A 24,183-nucleotide genomic window follows, 5' to 3' on the forward strand; every position below is an offset into this window, starting at 1 on the left:
GTATGTGTAGCTCATATTCAGCATTGGGACTTTCTAAAATGAAATAGCATTGTTTATTAAGTGCAATGTACAGATATTTATATAAGTTCTTATTTTTTAAAAAAGGAAAAAAAGAAAGCTGAGAAATACTTCCTTTCATGGCTAGTGGCATATTAGAAATCCTGGTTGCAAAAACATTTTTAATGCACTGATGAAGATGTACTGTTAGGAAATGACGTGCCAAAATGAACAGAGAATATTCCCTTTTTTTTTCACTATGAAATCATCTGGCAGACGAGCTAGCTCAGATTTTGAAAAGCCTTCTAAAAGTAGAGAGCAAGATGAAAAGAACAGTAAAATTCTTGTTGCAAAAAAGCTTATGAAAATCCTTTTCAGTTTATCTGTTTCAGATATCACCTAGGTACATATCCTCTTCCCTGCAAACCACAGAACTATCATAATACCTCCTCAACACCATCAAACCAGAAACAGTTTCTCAAGAGCCTACAGAGACAACTTAATTAGTTTTAGTTATCTGCATGTGTTTGCCTTCATACATGCCAAACTTACTGTTGTAATATTAACAGATCTGCACTGACTCCCAGTGCAGTGAAGTTCTACAAATGAGTTTTTGTACAGGACTAGAAGGCCTCTAGTCCTCCTTTGCTATTTAGAGTTTAAAAACCATATCAGAGTTCCTACTAATTAAAAACTAAGTAGGAACTCTGTTTATTAAATATATTAAGAAGGGAGTCCCTCCATTTTCTGCAAATACAAACAATACAACAAATAGTAAGAGGTACTGAAACTGAGGGAGTACCAGGCAGTCAGGAAGCAGATAACTGTGGATATCTGCAGGCAGAATCTTACTTGAACAGATCTCCTATATATGATGAGGAAAACAAGTAAGGACAGACTAAGGAATATGCCTTTACTTTTTCCCTAGATCTTCTCATTCTCTTCAGCTAAGGATACAAATAGTTGACTGCAAGATCACCAATTTCCTCACTGCAGGTGGGTATGAAGAGTGGACTGTATCCCACAGAGGGATGATGAAAATGATTGTCTTAATTATATAAACACAAATAATAAATATTATTGTAAATAATAAATATATAGAAAAGTTCACAAACAAAGACATGTACTATAAAACCTAAAGCTTCAAGAAGTATGTCTGTGGTGATACAAAGCAATACAGAGACTTAGGCCAGGTCTCTTGTCTACAGATGTGTCCTTAGTTCAGCCCCTTGTTTCGGTTAATATTTTAAGTATTATTGGAACACACATCTTGCCTTTTCCTAGAGAGTACCTTAATCACTCAGGCTGAGCAAAAGCCAGCACATTGTCTCTTCTGATCCAGTAAATATTTGATTATTCCATACAAAGAAGAACAGCAGAAGACACAGTTCTCTGTTCAATCACCCTTTCAGCAGAAAACATTACCCTGAAAATTGCAAAGGAGACAGAAACTTAAATCTGGCTTTTGGATAACATTCATGAATATTCTAGTATTTAACTGTTGGATAAATGGGTATTTTAAAAAACATAGGTGATAAAGGTCTAACTGTGGGAGGTAGTTCAGGTTTGTGAATCATCAGATTAGTACTTATCTCTAACCACAGTAAGGCATTTGAGTCCAGAAAGGGATGAAATGCAAGACTGCACCTCATCACACGTTCTTGTAACTAGCTTAGAGTGGCTGGTCATTTTCACTTTGTGAATTAAGTTCACAGTCATTTAATTCCTTGCTTGCATTTTATAAAAGTCTATGTTACCTCAATAGATATTTCACATTTGGAAAAAAGAGCCAAACCAGCAATTAATCATGGTGCCAGAAATAGCTGTTATGAATTTTATCAGTAGCTATCTCTGTTGACTCTAGACAAAACAGTGATGGAAGTGCTTTCAAAGATAAAAAGCAAGAAAAAAGAAAAAAAGGCTTCACAATAAATACTAATACCTGGAAATTTCCTCAAAAAAATGCAGAGGAGAATGACACACAAACAAATAAAGCTTTCCTGAGAATGAGGAGAGAAGGTTCTGTTAGCAGAAATTTGGCTTTTGTTAGTGGTACAGCTTGAGCTAACAGATCTGAAAAGTAACCTTTAGAAAATTAAAGAGAAATAGCCACTTGGATGTAAAATTCAACAAGCTAGAAAATGTTGGCAAGGTGAGATTTATCACACTACTTTTAATCATGCTTGTAATCAGAGAACATTAATTGTTCTGCAAGAAAAGACTAAACTTGTCCTCTTTTGTCTCAGAGTAAAAGGTTCACAGGGAAACCTGCCTGAGTCGATTAAAAGATGATGTAAGAAAGAGTATCTGGAAAAAGGAGATGTAAAGCCACAATAAACAGATGAATTCTGGTGATTCTACAGTTTGTTACCAGGGTAAGGGTTCTCTGAACTGCAATACATGTGACAGGAAGGAGTACAGGAAACACTTAACGAGTTTCACTAGAATTCCTACAGAACTGGTCATTCCTCACTACTGAGCATCAGAAGAGGAAGTTGCTATGGAGAAAGATGGCAGCTGAGTATCATTAATCTTTTAAGTGTTGCTGTATGCATGACTACAACAGGAATGTGTACTAAATTTGATTCAGAACATTTTAAACAGAAAAACCACATAACTTTTATTTATAAAGGAGATTGGCAATATTATGCTGAGGGAAAGAATTCAGTTAGAATACTGATACTGGGAAATGACTAACCAATAAAAAGGAAGACTATTAGAATGGTAATATTACCAAGACAGACCATCACAAGCAGAACGGGTGAATTTGACAGTTCAAAGATCATGTCTGCTGTTTCTGTTTGTACCTGTGCAGTTAAAAAACAAGAATGAGAATGTAGTTGCTGAATATGGAATCTCTGAAGTATATCTGGGAATAGCATACTCTGGCTCCAAGTATCTAGTACTAGACTAAGTACAATTAAACTGCGAAGGTCAGAGGACTCAAAATGGAAACTACCTAATGGGAATTAAACGGAAAAAGAAAAACCCTTTATGAAAATATTTTGGATTCCTGAAGTGAAAGACTAAAAGCAAACTTTATATTTAAAGAATTAAATAAGCTTAAAATAAGTTATCAGAATAGTAACAGAATATTGGGCTCTCAGATAAGGATAGATAACTAAAATGGGTGTTAAAGGATGAATTCTGATTTGCTTCAAAAAATCTTCGAGTTATTTTATGAAGTAATAATATTCGCCGCAAATGTACATTGATTTACTTCTCTAAACAAGAGGTTCACATAGGTATGTAGGGGAAGACATATACAAATACCTGATTATTGATCTGTGAAGACACACAGGTTTGTAAAAGAAAGCTAGGAAAAAACTTGGAGGGGGATGAAAACGTGCTAAAAATGTGGGAAAATGCCTATAGGGGCCTTTTGCTGAGAATGGGATTGAACAAGTTTTGGACTAGGAACAAAGACCATAGCTTTTGTTGTTTAATTATTTCAATGTTCTTGAAAACTGTATTTTAGACATGTTCTGTAAATAAACAACAGTCCCCTCACTGAAAGTTTACTACACCAACTAGTCCCCCCAAAATGAAGACCCAGAATTTTGGATAACATTTTAATCCAGATTGGGAATACGCAGTGAAGCACAGGGGAAAAAAAAAAAATCTACCAGCTAACTCTGCATACCTACTCCAGATATTAGCCACTGAAGAATGGCTATTTTCCACAAGTTTTGTGATAATGAAGTAAGAATTGAGACTTTGGTATTTGTTTACCATATAGAGCTCAAGGCAATTTTTAGAAATACAGATTGTCAACTGAGTTATATGACAGGTTCCCTTAAAAGCATGGCACAGTACTTCTCTTGTTTCATTGGAAAATTTAAAGGGAACCATTAGTTTTCAAATTTTAGGGGCATTATTTACACACACAGCACACACACACACACCTGCTAATATTGAGGATAAGTACCATAGCAGTTTTCTTATTTATTTATTATGATGTATTCTGTAAAAGTTACTAAAACAACACTCATCTGTTTTAAAAATGCAAGAGACAGGTATCCATTAATTGCACCTTTTACAGCTGGAGGGACAACACCACAGGGCGTAAGTGATAAGATCCTTATAGAGAAGCTGTTGATGTATGGGCTAGATGAACAGACTGCAAACTGGCTGAATGGCTGGATCCAGAGGGTGGTGATCAGTGGCACAGTCTAGCTGGTGTCCAATAGCTAACATCATACCCTAGGGGTCAATACTGTGGTCAGTCCTGTTTAACATCTTCATTAAAGACCTGGATGGTAGGGTACAGTGTACCCTCAGGAAGTTTGTTAATGACATAAAACTGGAAGGAGCGGCAGATGCACCAGAGGGTTGTGTTGCATCCAGAGAAACCTCAACAGGTTGGAGAAGCAGGCTGACAGGAACTTCATGAGCTTCAACCAGGAGAAATGCAAAGTCCTGCAGCTGGTGAGGAACAACCCCAGGCATCAGCATATGCTAGGGGCCACCCAGATGGAAAGCAGCTTGGCAGAAAAGGACTTGGTTCTGATGGACACCAAGTTGAACATGAGCCAGCAATATACCCTTGCAGCAAAGAATGTGAATTGTATTTTCGGCTTCATTAGATGAAATATTGCCAGTGGAGGATGAGGCAGGTCCCCTCTACTCCGCACTGATGCGATCACACCTAGAGAAGTGTCCAGTTCTGGATTCCCCAGTACAAGACACACGGACATACTGGAGGGAGTCCAGTGAATGGCCATGAAGATGATGAAGGGCCTGGCGCATCTCTCATACGAGAAGAAAGACTGAAATAGTTGGGAGTATCTAGCCCAGAAAAGGCACAGGGGGGATCTTATCAATGAAGATAAATTCCTGAACAGAGGGTGTAAAGAAGACAGAGCCAGGCTATTTCCAGTGGTGCCCTGTGACAGGACAAGAGACAATAAGCACAAACTGAAACACATCTGAACATCAGGAAATACTGTCTTACTGTGAGGGTGACTGAACACTGGCACGTGTCGTCCAGAGAAGTTATGGAGTCCCCATCCTTGGTGATATTCAAAAGCCATCTGGATGTGGTCCTGGCAACTTGGTGTAGGTGTTGTGGGGGCTGGACCAGATGACCTCCAGAGGTCTGTTCGAACCTCAACCATTCCATGATTGTATACCAGCCTGAATACTGGCTTTGCTCTGCATCAGACTAAAAGAAATTCCCCCTTTCAGATTAGACTTCAGATAAACATCTCCCTCGAAAAGACCTGTTCATTAGAGATTGAAGTACCTGGACAGCTACCTTTTTAAAATTGTGTGTGGGTTTTTTTGTGTCTAAGGGGATTAAAGGATGTATATCTAATATTTTAAAAAGCACAATTCCATATAAGCAGGTTATGTGGAATAATACAGACAGAAGCAACATTTAAGAAACTATTAGTACAGTATATTCTAATACATCTTTCCTACATGGTACAGCTAAATCATCCAACAAGTAATATTATTGTTTTTCACAAAGATTCTGCAAACCTCAATCAAATTCTGTAAAATACATGCTTGTTCCTTCAGTTTCTGTCAGTAGTTTTATAGATCCCCAGGGTCAAACAGAGCAGAAACATAGTGCTCTGGAGAACTTTACAGTGCATTATCTACAGTACCACAATCAATTAAAAAGTTCTGCATATACTGAACTTTTGCTTTTAATCTCAAAGTCATACTTCTTATTCCAGTAAGTATTATAATTTTAAGATGATTTATTAATCACTTCAGTGTATAAAAAGAGGCCTGACAACTGGAGCACATAATAGTAAACACCCAAAAGAGTCAGGAGTTGTACTAGTGTGAGGTATACAACAGGTTGGTTTATTTTTCCCCCCCTCCCCAACTACTGGTTTTCAACTCAAACCACAACCATTTTTGTTCAAGAGTTACCTGTACCAGCTTAGAAATATATCTATTTTATAATTTTAAAAGTCAATCTGCTTTTTTAAAGTGGCATTAAAAAGAAAAGTAGCCTTTTGAATTGCAAAGATGGAAACATTAATGGAAAGGTTCTAGCAGCTTTATACCCTACTGACACATGAATGGTAATTACACTTACTAGGTGATATAAGTTACTGAAACTTCATTAGTTAATGCAATTATTGCAAAAGGACTACACAGATGTAAAAACATATAACAATTTAATCACAGCATCATTTATTTCTTTCAGGTAGGTATAATGCACAATATGACAAAACACGGCCAACAGGAAACTTCTGGTAATGCACTGGATCACAGATTAAAAATGCATTTTGTTCAGCATCACAGAACAGTTTTCTGTGTATTGAAGAGTCTCAAAGAAAAAAAAATAAATCACATCTGCAATGTAAATACCTCATCAACTACGAAGAGACTTGGCATTTACTTTTAGATATTTGTGCAAACTACATGTGGTTTAAACTGAGAAAATACTGTAATTTGTTTAAAAAAATATTTGAAGTATACTTCACTTACTCTCTTTGTTAATGTCATACATAAAACAGAACTATCAACTTCAGTTACATCAATGCAGTAGAGAAAGAGATCCATGCAGTTGATCTACTCAAGTCTGCAATGAAAACGTTCAGGTCTGTAGTGGCACCTTTTCTGAAATTAAATAGAGCTTGTTTCATGTAATGGGTCAAAAAAGATGTCCTGTGGTATGACCCACTTCTCCATAACGGTGTTAGATCTAACCACAAAACACCTACAAAGAACTTGTTTTGGGTTTTTTCTTCTTTCTTTCTTTCTTGTGCATCTAGATGTAAAAGCACAATCTTTACCGGTAAAATATTAAGAAAATAGCCTGTAAAGGTGGTTGTTCAGATGTTTCCACACTAGACAGTACTGACAGACAACAAACGTGGGAATAAACATTACTGCAGATGAACACTGTACTGTAATAAAGACTGTGTTACAGAGACTACAAAATTGCTACAAAATCACTGAAAACTTCTGAAATGTTTCCCATATTTCTCTTGTACACTGTGCATCAAGTTCCCTCACACAGAAATAATGTTTTTCTACTACTACCAAAATCCTCCTGGTAGAAAAAATATTTTAACACTTTGCTATAAGCAGATAAAACTTGCATTTTTAGTATTTTAGGATCTGTGTCTAAGACTAGAAGAATATAGTCCCTAATTCTTGGAATAAACTGAAGAAGAAAATTTTTTAAATGAATGGGTCTAAAGTACAAACAAAAATAATATGAAGGTAAATAATAACTTCAGCTTAATTAATGATAAAATATGTAAGTCTTATTTCAGACTACTAAAAGACTTGTAACAAAGTTGATCTGCTACAATACCTGAACTAGCCATGGATACTATATAATTAACTACTAACTACTTAGGTTATCATCCCTTTTTTATCACATATCCTTCTTCAATTTTACAGCCTATTTTCCCATTTTCTTCTGCTTCGTAAATCCTATTGCTTCTCTCACTTTTTTGTCCATTTTTCCTTCTAGGCTGTGTCTACAGAAAGACAATGGTGAACGGACAATTTTCATCTGAATAGCATCAGTGAGGGAAAATGAAGTTTTCTTCACTAGGGACTTTTATTTTTTTTAAACTGGAATAGAAACTGGTTTAGGGTTGACAAAATATAACTGGTTTCTTGTTTGAATGTTGATTCTAAGGTTTTGTCAGAATTTTACTGCGGAAACATGTTTCAGCTACTATAACCCAGATGCCTGTTATCAATCTCTAACAGATATCAGCTATGTAACTACCAGTTATTCGTATCAGGAGAATACCTGTGCTAGGATACCTCCGCTTATGTGAGCCAGAAGCCACCTTTCAACTCTTCTGATGCACCACCTATTTGGCAACCTAGTTACCACTCTTTGGACTTACGAGTACTGTAACATGGAGAGCCATCTAGTTCCCATACTGTGAGGAATGGTACTGTACAGTTAGGATGAGCTGGTCCAGTGTGGGAGTAGCAATCTCGAATGCCCAGAAAACAAAGGTCTTGACTTAGAATGCTGAGGCAGTTCTGGCATCAACAGGGCATTTTGGATCAAAGGGTTCTTGTTTGGTTTTTTTGGGAAAACTCGGAGCCAAAGAGAGGAAAACAAAAATGCACTCGATTACAGTATTAGGAACATGACAAAGAAGGAGGGGGGCAGTGGCCTAGACAATGAACAAAACTGCTGGCACTCTGTCAGAAAGTCATAGTTTTTCATTTCACTATATTTTCTTTCAGAGCAGAGTATTCTACAGTATTTCCTTCTGTATTACTAACATACAGAGACATGTGTAAAAGCCATCTTCAATTATCTTCTCTCCAACTGGAATGATTCACAAAATGCTGGAAACAAAATTAGTGTAAAAAGTAGGGAAAACTTGCAAAAATATGTGACACACTTGTTTCTTTGTTCAGTAAATTATTGAGTGATGCTTTGATACTAAAAGATGAACACAAACCAGAATTCTTACGATTTAACTTTGGGCTGCTGGCCTCAGTGCTCCAACGTGAGTGTTTCTGCAGCATAAACAGACTCTTTTCTTCTATTACAACTCTTTTTTTTTTTTTTTTTTCTTAAGGCATTATCTTTTAGTGTTCTCCATTTAAACACATTTATCAGAGCTGCATTGGTATTTCATAGGAATAGATGAAAAATCCAAGTTTCAAAATACTTAGATGAAACCTTTCCTCGGTATCCAATGAATGAGTTTTCCATCAGCTCCATATGCTTTTTCTCTCCCCTTCAAGAGCTTTAGTATTTTTTTTTAACAGAAGCAGCAATAAGCAGCAAGAATCTTATTATTTTAATGACATTAATATGAAGTTAGACCGAATCCTTATTAAAGTGTTTCAGTAGGTTCTTTTCTGTCTAAAAGAAGCCATGAAAAACATGTTTGTAGAAGACGGATATAATCTAGTTGTGACTGAATAGTTGGATGAACATTGTATCAAGAATACTCACTACTAAGACTATAAACCAAGGCAGAACCCTTGTTACCAGCTCTAAGGAGCTGAAAGAGAATACTTTTAAACTTTGCAAGGATTATAGTTGGTAAAATCTTCTTATAAATCTACAGTTTATTAAAAAGGGGGCAATTTTTAATTAACACATTTGGAAAAAAAAAACCCTGAAAATCCCCTTCAGCATGATTTATCAGATCAGGCCAAGGCAAAACAGACAAAAAGTTACAGAAGTAAGGTCAGCTTTTGACTTGTTCATTTAATTTCTGACAAACGTACTTGGATGAATTCTTCAAGTTTGACTTGCACATTTGAAGAAATCAGACAAGTAGTATTTGCACAGGCAAGCAGAGGTGTCCATATGGATTTCTTTCTATCATACCACAATCTTTTCCACAGTTGAATTTGTGAATCTTTTTGTTCAAATACTTATGGAAGGTCTGGACTTGCTTCAGAGAAACCCAGTGAATTCTGCCCTGCCAGACACCACCTGGTCAGCGAGGTGGGCTCTGTGAGACCATACGAAAAATCCTGCTTCCAGTCTGAGCTGCAGTATTTGTCAACAGGACTTTTAGCCAGAGTAGAGCTCAAAAAGCTAGACCAGAGCTTTTAGAATAAGCTCTTACAGTCTGTGAGATGTTTAGGAGACTTTATTCTGACGTTACAGACCTCTAACTATATTCTTAGACAGAAAACAAAACCAAAACCAACCTCACTTCACAACTACCCCCTCAAACAATTGCATGCATGTACACACATCAAAAGCTACTATATACACACGCATAAGCAAACACTAACAAGATATCTATTTCAAGTACGTTTTTATCATAACAAATAAATTAATTTGGGTTCGTAAGTCAGACTACTTTGGTGTCATGTTGAATTCAAACCCTAAGGGTATTTATTTTTGTGGACAGCTAGATCTCTTTATGAAGAGAGGTATTTCCAAGTTCATAGGAACTACATTCCCTTCAGAAACATATTTTTCTCGCAATAACTTCAGACACTGAACATGTACTAAGTAAAATATTCAGTTACTTCAACAGTGAAGTAGCCACCTTTATGTCATACCAAGTATAACACACCCTGCTGCTCCCACTGTGCTTATCACTATAAAAGTTATTGTGTTAAAGAACAATGTATACATTTTTTACAAAAGTACTTAATTCTTTGTGCCTTCCATTAAAATGTAGTAGCGACAGAAATGGCTATACACTATTTTTCCCATAACTGCTTATGTAGAAGATGAGTTTGTGGGTCCAAATTACCTCCAAGTGAGGGAGAGATACACATCTAAATTTCCCACATCCTGTATTAATTTTTAAATTGTTTAACTATTTCACAGGGGTGGAGTTAAAGGCACTCTTTTACTGGTGAAAGGCTTGATTTAGTTGATATGCTTTGAGAACTGTTAGAAGAATATCTTTCTGAAACAAGCAGGTATTCTCAGTTTCTGATTCCCCCCGAGAATGAACTAAACTTCTCAGCTCAAGAGGTATTGGCCATGTCCAGAAGCAGACATTAGTGTCCGGTAAATTAATCCTAAACTTCAGATGTTTCTGGAGCTGAATTGTTTTGAGAATTTGGGACTGAAGTCCCAATTACATCAGCACAGGCAGCAATTAAGCATCCTTTATGGATTCAGTCCTATTTGCAATATTCAGAGCAGGTTTACACAAATGGAATAATAAATGAAAGAAAAACCAGTAAGTACTGTCAAAAGGTTAAAGATACAGTATAATAATGCATTCCAAGCAGTACATTAATAGAAAAGGAAATGAGTGCATGACAAGCAGCTGCTCATGCACCTCAAATTTTTTGTGGCATTCTACAGTTTGAAACACTTAGCAAATTTGTATAATTGAAAATGAAAAAACAGCCTTAACCAGTGCACTACTTGTGCTGTCTCATTATTAATAAACCTCCAGACAAATAAGCACCGTAATTCTGAGTTCTGAATTTGGTAAGACTTCTCTTCAGAAAATTAAAACTTACTAAAGAACTGCACAGCAGCTTACTTGTCTATTCTTCCTCACTAGACCATATAATCACAGCTTGTTAGTTGAGCTCCATTTTCACAAGAGTAAAAATTAATTCTGTTTTAAACAAACATGGCTACCACATTGAAAGTATAAAAGAAGGAGCCCTCTTATGCACCTCTAGTTAGCGAAAGGATCCAATAAAGATTAGGCCTGTACTAAAGACTGAAATAATATTTTTTTGCATACATTCGGGTATTAGTTAAAATACACTTTTACCTCTCCTGACATATCAGGTGCCATGGGAATGACTGGCCACAAAGAAGAGTAGATTCCAAAAAACACTACCCAAAGTGCTATGCTGCCCCAGATAGCTATATGGCTGAACTGTTAAAACAAACAAAAAAGAAAACAGAACAAACATCACAGATGCATTATGACATAACAAAAGATCTTTGCTACTTAGTATTTACAATGTGATTTTGATATACTGGATGAAATTTCCATGCCTTGTATTAATTTAACTCTGCTATTTCGGTTAGCTATTTTTTAAAGCAAAATGATACTTTCAGCAGCAATATTCCTGCATTTTAAACCAATTTAAGTTCAGTTACAATCAATTGAGAGTAATTTGATTTTTCTAGTTTAAGGATTACTTTAAGCCTTATCCCAATGTCCTCCTTTTCAATATTAAGCATTATTTTTTGTATGTGGATATTCTCTCTTTCCATGAAGTAACCACAGTTTAATTTGACACTGTTGGGAGGGCTGACAAACTATAAGGGCATAATGTAATAAATAAGAAGAATACAATTATTCATCCACCATATTTTATAGAACATTTGAGAATATGGTAAAGACATCTGCTTACCAATGTCCAATATGAGGTCTCTAATCCAGCCTTCAAACACACAGTTAGAACCACAAACTTAAAAGAGAAAGAGAGAGAGAGAGAGAGAGGATTCTTATTTAATATGGGGATCTTACTTAACACACTCAATTTATTAGTATGGGTAAACTTTCAAGAAAACCAAAGAAAAAGTTTAATGATTTTCATATTGCATGTTTACTTGCACAAATAAAATAAGGGAAAGGATAACCAATCTCCAATTTAAATGTGACTTCCTTAATAATATTCAACAAAGTACTGTGTATGTCAATGCACGTAGTTGTGTAATAGGATCCAAACCAAAGCCTGTAAAGCAAACCACAATCATTTCTATGGACCTGAAGAAGCTATGGAATAGCTTTTCCACTTTAATAGAATCTGGTCCCCCCAAAAAGCAGCAGCCCCAAAGTGAAATTCTTTTAGACCACAGCTACCTGTATTTCTCCTTTTTTTTGTAAGTGTGTGCTCTTAAATCTGAAGTTCAAATGCCTATTTGAAATGACTGCAGCAGAATAGCACTGCTATTATGATTTATAGATACACCCCAGTTACGAGCTAGTAATAGAACACTAGGAATGATTAGCTTTCATTAACAGTCACCACTCATTTGATTTGGAAAACTCTTCTTTTGTATTAGAAATCTTAATTTCCCTTGCCTCCTAGAACTTTGCAAGTCTGGCTCTTACTGAGTCATTAGCTTCTTTACTGATGGTATTTTGGTGACACAGACAGGTTCATGAAAAGTGTATTCCACTTCAGCAGAGATATCAGACCCCCTAGCTATGGAAGGGATGACTACTACTTTCTACACAGAGAGAGATTTAGAAGATCTAGACGCTGAGCTGAAAGCTTGCAACTGCTCAAGCTTACATTAGTCTAAATTAGAACAAAAGTTCACTTTATTAGTACTTTGTTAGTAAATAAGTCACCTTTGTCAAACCCTGAAAGCCAGAGTTAAACGTTTGCAGCTTAAGACCTTTGTTCTGCATACAAGTAACACGTTGAATAAATCTGTTATGGAATTTTCATTCTTCCCTCTCATCTTTACTTTTTCTATAGAGCAGTCTCTGAAAACATCATGTTACTGTCCTGTAGGACATGTTTTATTTTAGTTTAGTGATGATTGAAAGTTTATAATCCCACAGCAAGGACTAGTTGATTAAGGAAAATTGTTTATCTCCTTCCTTTGAAATTCACACAGATGTGTTTTCTGTTTAGCAAAGAAATAGTTATTACATTATGTTACTCATGTGAAAACGTATCACAAGTTTTGCTTTATGTGCAGCTGAAGAACATAAGGCTGAAAACCTGAGTCACAAAGACCAAGCTGCAACCGTAACATCTATAATTTAAACTCTAGTTTGTTGGCCAGGTTGGCAGCTATGATGTCAGTTTGCCTGTGGCTGAACTTTGAGTAGCCTCAGAAACTCAACAAGAAATTTACTTAAGTGAGAAGTTGAAAATAACTGGTTAAATATGTATGACAAGTCTTTCACTATATTTAGCGCATAGAAGGATGCAAATCCTGCCAGAAAGCTTTCACCCTAGCTAGAAGTTTATGCTTTTATTTCTGGAATCTTGGATTTCAGTTATCACTGTATTATTAAGGACAAAATAAAAAAAAAATACCATGGTGCCACAATTCCATTACCTAAAACATGTGTGAAATACAATTAGAAGAAAATTAAAGACCATTATGAGTGTTATAATTTACTGAGTCTATCCAGTTGTGGTGCTGTATTTGGATGTGAAAAAAAAAATGAATTATGGCAAGAAAAAAAGCATTCATCTGGAACACTTGCTTGCTACTTTTGAGTCAGTTGTAAGAAAAGAAAATATCCTTCCTTAAGATGAGATCAAGAATTCTCATTGCACAGACAAAACACACACTGCAGGTCTCTAATAAAGGAGATGTACCTTTTTTATATATACACCCTCCCTGCATCTTAACTGATACCCCCAACAAAGTTACCAACTATGCACAGTGGCTTCCTCAAGAATATGGGTTTTATTGCTTCCTCCTCCCCTTGATCCAAACTAACAATAGCTCACTGAATCCCACCCAGGAAACAGGAAATCAAACTTGTATTCTGTATAAAGCACTGAGCTTTTTAAAAAAGACCTCTCAAGAATGGTTGTACAAATATTTTCATGGCACTCTACTCCTATTTGAAATCTATGTTTGAAGAAATAATTCCAGGACATGATATGAATCAGTGGACATTCCTGACTTTCTCTGTAGATCCAAAGAAACTATATTAATTTCTGAATCCCTTTGCTACTGACTTGTGTGCAAGCGATGAATGTAGACTTCCTAAAACCAGATTAAAAGCAATGGGAAAAATGAGAAGCTCTTAGCCTTGTGATTTTGATATTTCAAAGCAATGACTGACAATTGTCAGTGCATGTACACTTCACGTTCGCAGATTTCAAAAAAAATCTTCAACATCCCCCAATTTTGAAAGCCTTTCAAATATGCATGTGTTCTCCGGACCTCCTTGAGTTCCTGTGCAAGAACAGGAATACATCAATTACAACTCCCATCTCTCCCTAGATTTTCTATCTGAAGTGGAGAATCTGGAAAACAAATGAAAAAGCAGGTTGTCTGGACTTAAAATGGTGAAATAATGTTTTCTTGGGAAATTCCTGGCCATTCTGCAGGTTAGTAGCAAGCAGTTAGGCTCTCAAGATGATGAAGCTTCAGCTTTCCTAGTTGAAAACCAGTTGCAGGTGACAGAACTATTGCAGTGTGACCTCTGTTTTAACATTTATGGATACAATTTGACAAGTAGTAATAAGAAGCTCCAGGTTACTATGTTTAAAGTATAGGTGATGGAAAATGTTGTCACAAATCTGAAAATGCAGGCTTTGATGTTTTTGAGTCAGCTGATGTCACAGATTATACTCAAGATATTCTGCAGTACAGTAAGTTTTCAAACTCTCAGTTCCACAGGACCTAGTGTAATCCAGTAAACTCTTAGTACAGCTATGTAACTTGTTTCCTCCTGGTGTCAAGCTTGGTTTTTGGAAAGAAGCACAGAGCAAAGCAACTGTGTGGGATGAAGTTCTGAGATTGCTTCAGGAAAGAACTTCAGCTGTGATTGCAACAGTGTGTTGAATAATTGGGCTTAACAAGTGTACAGTTCTAACTCACTGTACAAAATGATGGCCAATACAAAGGATAATTTTAGACCAATCAGGGAAAAGGAGATGCTATCAGAAAACTTAGGTGTTAGCCTTTGGTGCTAGAGTAGGTGAAGTTACCCAACTCATGTACACGTACATACAATTCATAAAATAAACCTCTGCCCAACTAAGCAAGGTTGCAACTTCCAAGTACAGTAAATAATGAAACATTTGCAGATAGGGTGAAAACTCAGTGCAGAGAACCTCTCCCCAAGAACAACCTGTGTCACTTAGAACAACAAGTGGTTCTGGTAAATACTCTTATGATGGGGAAAGGAGTGACATTCAGATAAATGATTGACTTCTAAACACTGCCTGGTGTTATGAGATCATAATGCAAATAGACCTGTGTCAGTTGAACTACTACTGTCAGGACTGAGCTATGACAATGACTATGACCTTACATCTTAATTTTATTAAGACTTGCACAGAAAACACTTACTCGGGATACTCCATCCATCCCTAATGGAGAGGAGTTCATCATATGATAGATTGCATACTATGGATAGCAAAACATGCTGTGCTTGCCTTTTGGAACAGGGAATGGGAGGTGTAGAGCAATACATTTTTAAGAGAATGTGTGAACAAACAATTTTTCAATGTGCCTGAAAGAACCTGTTTAAAGTCCATGTACTGACTGGCAGAAGAAACATTTTAACTGCCACAGCAGTAGAAAATACACAGAATATCCCTCCTGGTTAGCTGATCAGAAAACACTATTCAACATATTCTCTCATACACAGGAGATGCTGACTGTAGCTACATTCTCAAAGCACTACAATGTATTCTAGAATACTTTCCTTTTATTTCAGTTATGATGTTTCCCTATTCCCTAAGGAAATCCATTTTGACGTGAATTTGTATATGTATTACAGGTCTTTTATTCTGAAGAATTAGTTTCTTTTTTGTATCTGCCAATAACAGGAATTTGAAAATTAATTAAAATCTTAACGTTGAAGAACAGAGGAGAGTACGCATGAGTCTAACTTTGCTTCTATGAGATCTTGGAAAACCCTCATTTATTGGTTAACATTGATACCTAGCAAGTGAAAAAGAGATATTTAGCTTCATTAATTTATTCTAAGAGATAAAATATTAAAAGAAAAAAAGCAATACTGACTAGTATCTATGAGAACAACAGAAGATTACTGTTAGGTGTGGGGCAGGTGAAATTCTGGAATTTTGGTTGTCTCTGAAGAGGCATCCCACAAACCTTGGTTGCATATGGCTCCATCCCTCTTTCGAGGCCCCATGGTAAATTGAGAGAGGGAGAACAGAACTGTATCTTCACAAGTCCACAAACCAGTTCCATATCCAATAACCTGGAAGTTCTCCAGTGCAGAATCTTATCTTAAATTAATAAGCATGCTAATTACAATTCTCATTATTTAAAAAAATAGACCGTTTCCAGTAAAGAACAGGTGTATCTTCTGCATATTCCTTAAACTGCTTTGTTTTAAAAACTGGGATTAGAATGCAAAATGCACTTCAAAGCTTCTCAAAGAGCCATTCAAATGAATCGTAGGCAATGTAGATAGTCAGCTGCTAGATCACCAGATAGCTGTAGGAAGATTTACAGTGTATACAGTGTTACCCAGACTTACAGTGTATACAGTGTTACCCAGGAGCAGGTAATCTGAAGTTTTACCACTGCCAAATACGGTACCTGGAGAAAGAAACAGTGACAAAAATAAAAGCATGTAAACATTTAAATATCCATAATAGCACTATATATATATAAAAATCTTATTTTTGGTATGGAAGAGATGGTAGCACTTCCTACAGGATAAAACCAGCAGATTTCATCTTGAACTGTATTGAACAGTAAACATCTATGACTTTTATAATTGCTAGTTCTTTAAGACACTCAGCGTCTTCAGGAATTACGCTAGAAACACAAGCTTTTTGTAACATCATATATCAATATGAGTAATACAGATTTCAGTAATAATTCAATTAGAGTGACTTTTACAATCAAAGATACAGTATCTTCCCTTCAGTAAAATATGAAATGTAATAGCTATAGTGTACATTTATTGTAACATATAAGTAAACAGAAAGCTTAGAGAGTCAGATTGTCACTGATTCTGGATATTTTTGGTATAGAAACTTATCTTTGCTCTCATCCGTATTTCTGAGATTCGGTTTAAGTAAAAACACAAAATATACTCAATTTTAATTCTTGAGATGCTTGTTATTCATAACATTTTCAAAATGTACCCAACTCAAATCTGTGGACTCATATAAATATGTATCCATTTTACTCATGTGGATACACACACAGCATTTATGCAAAGAATCAATGCCCTAAAGAGATGTGATTGCATAAAAATCACATCTACTGTGGTTCTTAAGTTCAGAACTCTGAAGCAGTACATTTATGCTTATTTAAGAGAACATATTTTATGACTATTGCTAGAGTACAGGCTTTTCTGATCCCAGTTCTGTGAAGGTTCTTGGCATGGGACAACGCACAACTAAACTAGAGGGAATTCCTCATTCTCAATCAGAATTATTGAGTTTGCTAAATTTTTTACGTGTTCAGTTCAGGAACGCTTTTAGCACTCGAAATTGTTCATATACTGCAACTAAACTAGAGCCCTTACTCTGCTGTAGAGATTCTAATCACTGGGATATTGCTTTTTATTTCCATCAAATAAAGAGATATCAAAATATTGTGCATGTAGTAAGGAAGGATAAAATTATAAGACACCAAAAATAAAGAAAAAGAAAACCCACTAATGCTTAGAGAACATAAGGAAAGATGTTTTAAAAAAGCTATGTTGGAAGAAAGAAGAATAAAGGTGTTTTGGTTTTTTTTGGGGGGGTGGAGTGGGTTTAAAACTCCTTCTATGGGGCTGGACAAAGAAAGGTTACAAGCTGATAAAAACAATCTGTTGCGGGAGATATGGACACACACACACGACCAATACCATCAAGCAATGCCAATTTATTGAAGGTAAGCAAGCCCTTTTATAGGTTTCTCCTGTGCATGCGAACGGTACGTGGTACAATCCTTATGACTGGACAGTTAGCTTTGTCCACGCGCTTCAAGCCTTCTCGCGATTGGATAATAAGCGCCACACTCAAATGTCTTTCTCTGCCCAACCCATCTCCTGGAGTTGGTTGCTGAGTTCTTTGTTCTCCCTTCAGGGTTATGTCCTTGTCATGTCCTTGCTGAGGCGTGCACACGTGCAGGATTGCTCACATGTCCATTATCTCCCAACATATCCCTCTTTTTGTTTTTGATCAATCCACATTCCTTGTGGGCTTTTTTGCAACGATTGTTTAATAGAACAAACTAAGCATGGTAAAATAATGACAAACATCACAATTACAATTCCAACAATTCCCCCTTGTAACAACTGCTTCAACTATCCTGTGAACATAGTTAACTTTCCTATGTAACTTGGGCCCCCTACTGGTTTGGAAGGGATTTCAATAAACTAATCACTGTCAGAACCATCGCAAGGCTTAGGATTGTGAGCTTGACCTTCTTTCCAAGGCCGCACCCAGCAAGATGGAATCCACCGTAAGCCATGATCTGTAAGCAAACACATATAAACTCTGCCTAAAGTTAATTGTACTTTAACATGTCCTTCCCATTGCCCAGTATTTAAGTTTTTGAACATAACTAACGGTTGCTGTGTGCCCATACATCACTCAGCGTCACCTTTTATTGCTAAACTGTGAATCATCATTGGTGGTTCCTGACATTCTCCTGTAAGCCTCAAAAAATTTAAAACATATAAAACTTTGTTTAATCGTTCAGCTGGGATCATACCTGACATTCCCCCTTTTTGTTTTTGAAGCATTTGCTCGATGATCGCTTGTCCAGTGGGAGAGTGTGGAATTCCTGTGCAGTGTTTAATGCCCCATAAGATACAGAAGCGTTGGAAGCATCCAGAAATATATGCTGGACCATTGTCTGTTTTGATCTTTCTTGGCACCCCAAGTACAGCAAAAGAACTATATAAGTGTTTTTCAACATGTTTAGCTGTCTCTCCAGCTTGAGCTGTAGCCCAAATAGCCATGGAGAAGGTATCAATAACAACGTGTACATATTTTAACCTACCAAATTCTGCTATGTGAGTAACATCCATTTGCCATAACTGCAAAGGTGATAGGCCCCGTGGGTTAACTCCTGTTCCCAGGCCAAACCCTATTTTTTGTCAGGATGGGCAAGAGGCAACAATGCCCTTCGTATCTGCAAAAGGAATTTTAAATTGTTTATGCAACATTTTTGCTGACTGATGCAAAAAACTATGAGATTCTCTAGCTTGTGCAAACAAATTTGGAGAGGGTCCAGACCACGCTGGAGCAACTAATTGATCGGCTAGTTCATTTCCATACCCTGATCCTTCTTTGGATTGGTGACTTCTGATGTGAGTAATGAAGTAGACAATGCTTCTCTGATCAAGAGTGTGAACTAGTTGTTGCAACAGTTTCCCTAAGCATTTTTTTTTTTTTTTTCTCTTTTCTCTTTTACTTGTCCTCGTTCAATCCTTTTTACTATTCCTACTACATAGAGTGAATCAGACACCACATTTAATCCCAAATCTGGCCAGGACAAAAATGCCCACAAAACTGCTTGGAGTTCTAATTGTATTCGTTGTGCATGACACAATTCTATCTGTTCTATAATTTTTTGCAAAGCAATTTTATGTTTACTATCAGCTTAAACAGTAATGTTCAATAATGGCGTTAACGGCTTTAGATCATCATTGGTAATACCACATGAATTTCTAACCCACTGGATGTCTCCAATCATTTTTTGGACATCATTTAATGTGTCAGAGATCATGTAAAAGTCACTATTTATTACTTTTCTGAGTTACCCGAGCTAATAAGCAATCTGCTCACCGATATTATGGTTATATCTGCGTTAGTATTTAAAATGCCTGTCAGTTCAACAGATTCTTTAGCTTTAGTGAGGGCACATTTTACTAGAGGTTAACCTTGTGTTACTGTCTGAGCTCAAAATATTTGAGAAGTACCTGTTGATCTAAATCCTAAGTCATTGCAGCTTCTCGGCATACTATTAGCACAGCAATTTTTGACCTTTTTGTGACAATATTTTAATGAGGCAGATGGTACAGAGGTGCACTTTCAAGACAATAATTAACATAGAATTACTGCCTCCTGCTAGAGGAGTTATTTCCCTTAAGACACTTAAAACACTTAGCCCGAACAAAGAGCAGCACTGATGACCCAGTGGGCGGGCTCTAGGGCCCTCCGCCACTTCATTCCTCCCTGGCCGCTTCCCTGGCGGGTCGGAAAACTGCACTCCGCGGTTGCAGCTGGGCTGCATCTCACACACGCAAAACAATCACTCACGGAAAACAATCACACAGCCAGAGAAGCTTCTTACACTTATTACTTACACAACATAAAATGACGAATATCACAAATATCAAAATGCCATTGTTCTGAGCAGATTGGTAGCAGGTACTGGAATGGAATACTCTGGTGGTGGGTCAGGAGCAGACAGTTGTGGTTCTGTGCCAGATGAAAAGGTATATGATCTGCGCTCCATCTTCTCCCCCCATGTTGCAGCCAGTTTTTCAAGCTTGTCCACAAGTTGCAGGAGTAAGGTTTCTGTGTTTGAAACACCGACTTGTGAGGCGGGGCTCTGCTCTCCCTGCGAGGAAGGTGCAGGCGGTAATACGTCGGTGCTGCCCACGTTCCCATCGCACCTCGCCCACTGCTGGACTCCAGCGGCTCCCCCGCTCTCTCCTCACTCTCTCCAATGGCGCCAGGTGCGCTTCTGGCATCTCTGGCTCCCGCCCGCGCAGCCCCGGTCTAGCCCCCGCTGCCTGCCGCGGACCTAACACGATGGGATCTGCCAGCGGCACAGGCACGGGAGGCGGCATATCAGAGCCAGAAGCCGCTTCTACAGCTGCAAAGGCAGAAGCGACAGCCATGTGGTCGCCACTCAGCTCCTCCATTGTCTCGCGGATCAGCTTCCAGAGCATGGGATAGCCTCTCACTTCTGCTGACCTTCCCCCCTCGCTGATTGAGTCCCAAAGCTGTTTTCCTATGGATTCCCAGGTAGATATCTCAAATGTCAGACCTGCACTGGAGACAAGTCCTCTTTCCTGGCTCCATTGTTCCAAGCCTGTCAGGGTGGACTTATCGTATTTTATGCCTCTCATGGAGAGGATATTTTGGAGAACTTTCACCACTGCTCACTTGTCCCTGTCGAGAGCAGACCCCATTCCTCCACGGCCGCCGCTTCTTTTCGCGAATCTTCAACCCAAATTACAGCGCGCTGCTTCCTTACTCTCAGACTCCGGGGCAGAGTCTGGATCAGTTTTGACCAGCTTTCCACCCTAGATTGCACCTCCGTCGAGTCCTCAGCGAAGACTTGTGCCAATCTTGAGGGTCCCTGTTTGGGCACCACTTTGCGGGAGATATGGACACGCACACGACCAATATGATCAAGCAATGCCAATTTATTGAAGGTAAGCAAGCCCTTTTATAATGCTCTCTCCTGTGCATGTGAACGGTACGTGGTACAATCCTTATGATTGGATAGTCAGCTTTGTCCACGCGCTTCAAGCCTTCTCGCGATTGGATAATAAGCACCACACTCAGTGTCTTTCTGCACCCAAGACATCTCCTGGAGTTGTTTGTTTGCTGAGTTCTTTGTTCTCCCTTCAGGGTTATGCCCTTGCTGAGGTGTGCACACGTGCAGGATTGCTCACATGTCCATTATCTCCCACCAATCTGTAGTTGAAAACATTTAGTCTTCCACTATCTTCAGCTATAATAGCATATGGTATATTAAATGCTGCTAATTAAGTATGTTTTCACGTTTGTATCCAGTGTTTTTCCAGCCTTCATATCACCTTTACACATACTTGAAATGAAATTCACTTCAGTTATGGATGAAGTGTGCTCCTTTCTAAAAGCTTTTCAGAAACTGTAAAGCCATTTATCACAGGAAAAAAAAGTTCTATTTATTGATATTCTGGAAGAGACAGCAGGTGAAAGTTCACACAAAAGAACAGAATAAAAAAGCTTGCAAATAGTTCTCCTTAACTTAGTCCTCTCCCATTGCAAGACAAGGAGCTCACAACGGCTGTCTCCTTAGGTCTAGTGATACTGGTTGCCTTCCGGGGACTTCCCGATTTAACCTCCTCCCTGAACAGGGTTGCACACCACAAAGGACTACAAGAGCACTGGAAGCCTGAAAACAAAGCTGAGACCATGACTCAATTCAAAGGTTATACAAAAGAGGGAGAGTTGGTAGGTTTACTTGTATATAAGTTTGGCTTCTGTCATTTACTATTATGCTGGCAAAATTGCATCAGAAGAAGCTTCTGTGAAGATTTACGTCCTTGTCACTTTTCATATCCACATGACAGTACATAGAGTGCAAAGACTGTAGTTTTGGTTACTACACAATAGCTAGGTCCCATGAAGCAAATTCTGACAAACAATACTTACAAATCCATACCTACTGTCTGATCACAAATTTCTTGGTAAACTCTACTACAATGTGTGCAATTTGAGATTTTCCACTTGCAGACAAGAAAGAGGTGGACAAGTGAGACTAAAGAGTACACAGGAGAAAATGCTCAAAAAAAGAATGACTGTGAGCTTTGGGAGTTCTTCATGATCTTCAAAATTTGATTTTCAATGTTCTAATAAATACCTGATCAAACACATACTCTCTGCTGCTTAACAATATATATCTAGCAGTAAGCATAATGAGGATAAAACAGAGGAACAGGCAGACAGCTAAGTCTGTTCCCATTAGTCAGAGTGCTGGGACTCAGCATTCTTATGTACTTTTGCACTTAAAGCTGAGCTATCCCTCATTCTTCCCATTCCTCCTTTCATGTCTCAGGATCCTTCTGCACCTTTTCTTTGCTAAAAGAAGGTGGAGGCTGAGACTTGTTCTCAGAAGTTCCTCTCTCTGGTGGATCTTTGTGGCAGGCATCAGTTCCTCCCTAGGAAATCAGTAGCATTAGTTCCCTTTCCTCTTTACACACACAGTCATCAGATATAATTAACTGCAGCTCCCATCCTGTGCTCATTTCCTCTTCAAGCAGAACTCTCTGCACTATCCAGACCCATGGCAGGTACTGGTTATACTGTCCACCATGTACACAATCCCCAGGTCCCATTTCTACTCTCCTTTCTCACCTGGCCTTTTTCTAGGAATGAAAGAGGAAAACAGAAGGCAATGTGTTCAGACTTAGAGACAGCCACATTCCAACATGTCAGTTCTAGCCCAGGGCCTGTGAGCAGAAGAGCCCTGTGCTATACAGTGCTCTCACAGGTGCTCGTGCAAGCATCTCAGCTTTGCTATTCACACATGAACTCTATTCTGCATCACCACATATATTCATTAAACATTTCTCCATTATGTAATAGTTCTCACACAGATTGGCTACAGCTTTGAACAGGGATTTCAGTTTGGATTTGAGGTTGTGTTGTTAAGGTATGCATTGACATTTTGGGACCTCTTTCCTCCTGGGCTGTCTAAACCTCTCCAACACAAACTACTGCCACTGAACTCACATCCAGTGTGATGTGAGTGACCTTTCAGAGAAAACAGGCTGCTACCTACTCCCTTTAACCCATCACAAGTTACTGAGTATAAAATACTCCGCAAGTAATCTTCCCCTTAACCTTTTTTGGCACAGAAGCTGTGACCATCTTGCTCTCATTTCAACAGTTTCAAAATGTCCATGAGAATACTTCTGTCCCCTATGCCAGAGCAGACTGTCTGGCTATATCAGGAAAACTGAGAAGAGTACTGATTTTACAGACAAGCTGCAGGGTACACACTTTTTTTTTCCCTCCCCACAAGGTGGAAGCAAAACAACCCCCCACCCCTATGAGAACTAACACACAAACATGCCCACAAACTGGAAGCAGTGCTTTCAAGTTTGCTCTAATTAATAAAGCTTTACTCTCAACCACCCTGTTTCCTTCTGCAGCTCAGATGCATATACAACAGTTGAACTAGAAAAATGACAGGACTTGAGCTATCCAAGATGTCCCAGTTTCCTCTGTCTCACAAGCCTACTCATATAGATGTAAACTAACGGGTTAGTATGCCCTTGAAGTAACAGGGGAGAAAGTATACACAGAAATGGAAGTGTACAAAATGTAGCAGATGCTGCAAGGGACAGCAGTGATTTAGGATCTTGTAGGTATTTATCATGGTAGTGTAATATATAAAAAAATAGCATAATTAAATAGCAA

General features: G+C 37.9%; 1 protein-coding gene across 2 annotated transcripts in view; it reads right to left on the bottom strand.

The window, feature by feature from the left end:
* Positions 1-24,183, bottom strand: part of ATP8A1 (ATPase phospholipid transporting 8A1) — a 126,988-nt gene that overhangs the window by 14,371 nt on the left and 88,434 nt on the right. For both annotated transcript variants that reach the window (XM_074904721.1, XM_074904722.1), the window contains exons 31-33: positions 16,566-16,627; positions 11,758-11,814; positions 11,166-11,273 (exon numbers count right to left, since the gene is read on the bottom strand). In XM_074904721.1, the coding sequence (XP_074760822.1) occupies positions 11,166-11,273; positions 11,758-11,814; positions 16,566-16,627 (227 nt within the window). The remainder of the gene's footprint in view (positions 1-11,165; positions 11,274-11,757; positions 11,815-16,565; positions 16,628-24,183) is intronic.

This window comes from Athene noctua, chromosome 4 (assembly GCF_965140245.1).
Source record: "Athene noctua chromosome 4, bAthNoc1.hap1.1, whole genome shotgun sequence".
Classification (NCBI taxonomy): domain Eukaryota; kingdom Metazoa; phylum Chordata; class Aves; order Strigiformes; family Strigidae; genus Athene; species Athene noctua.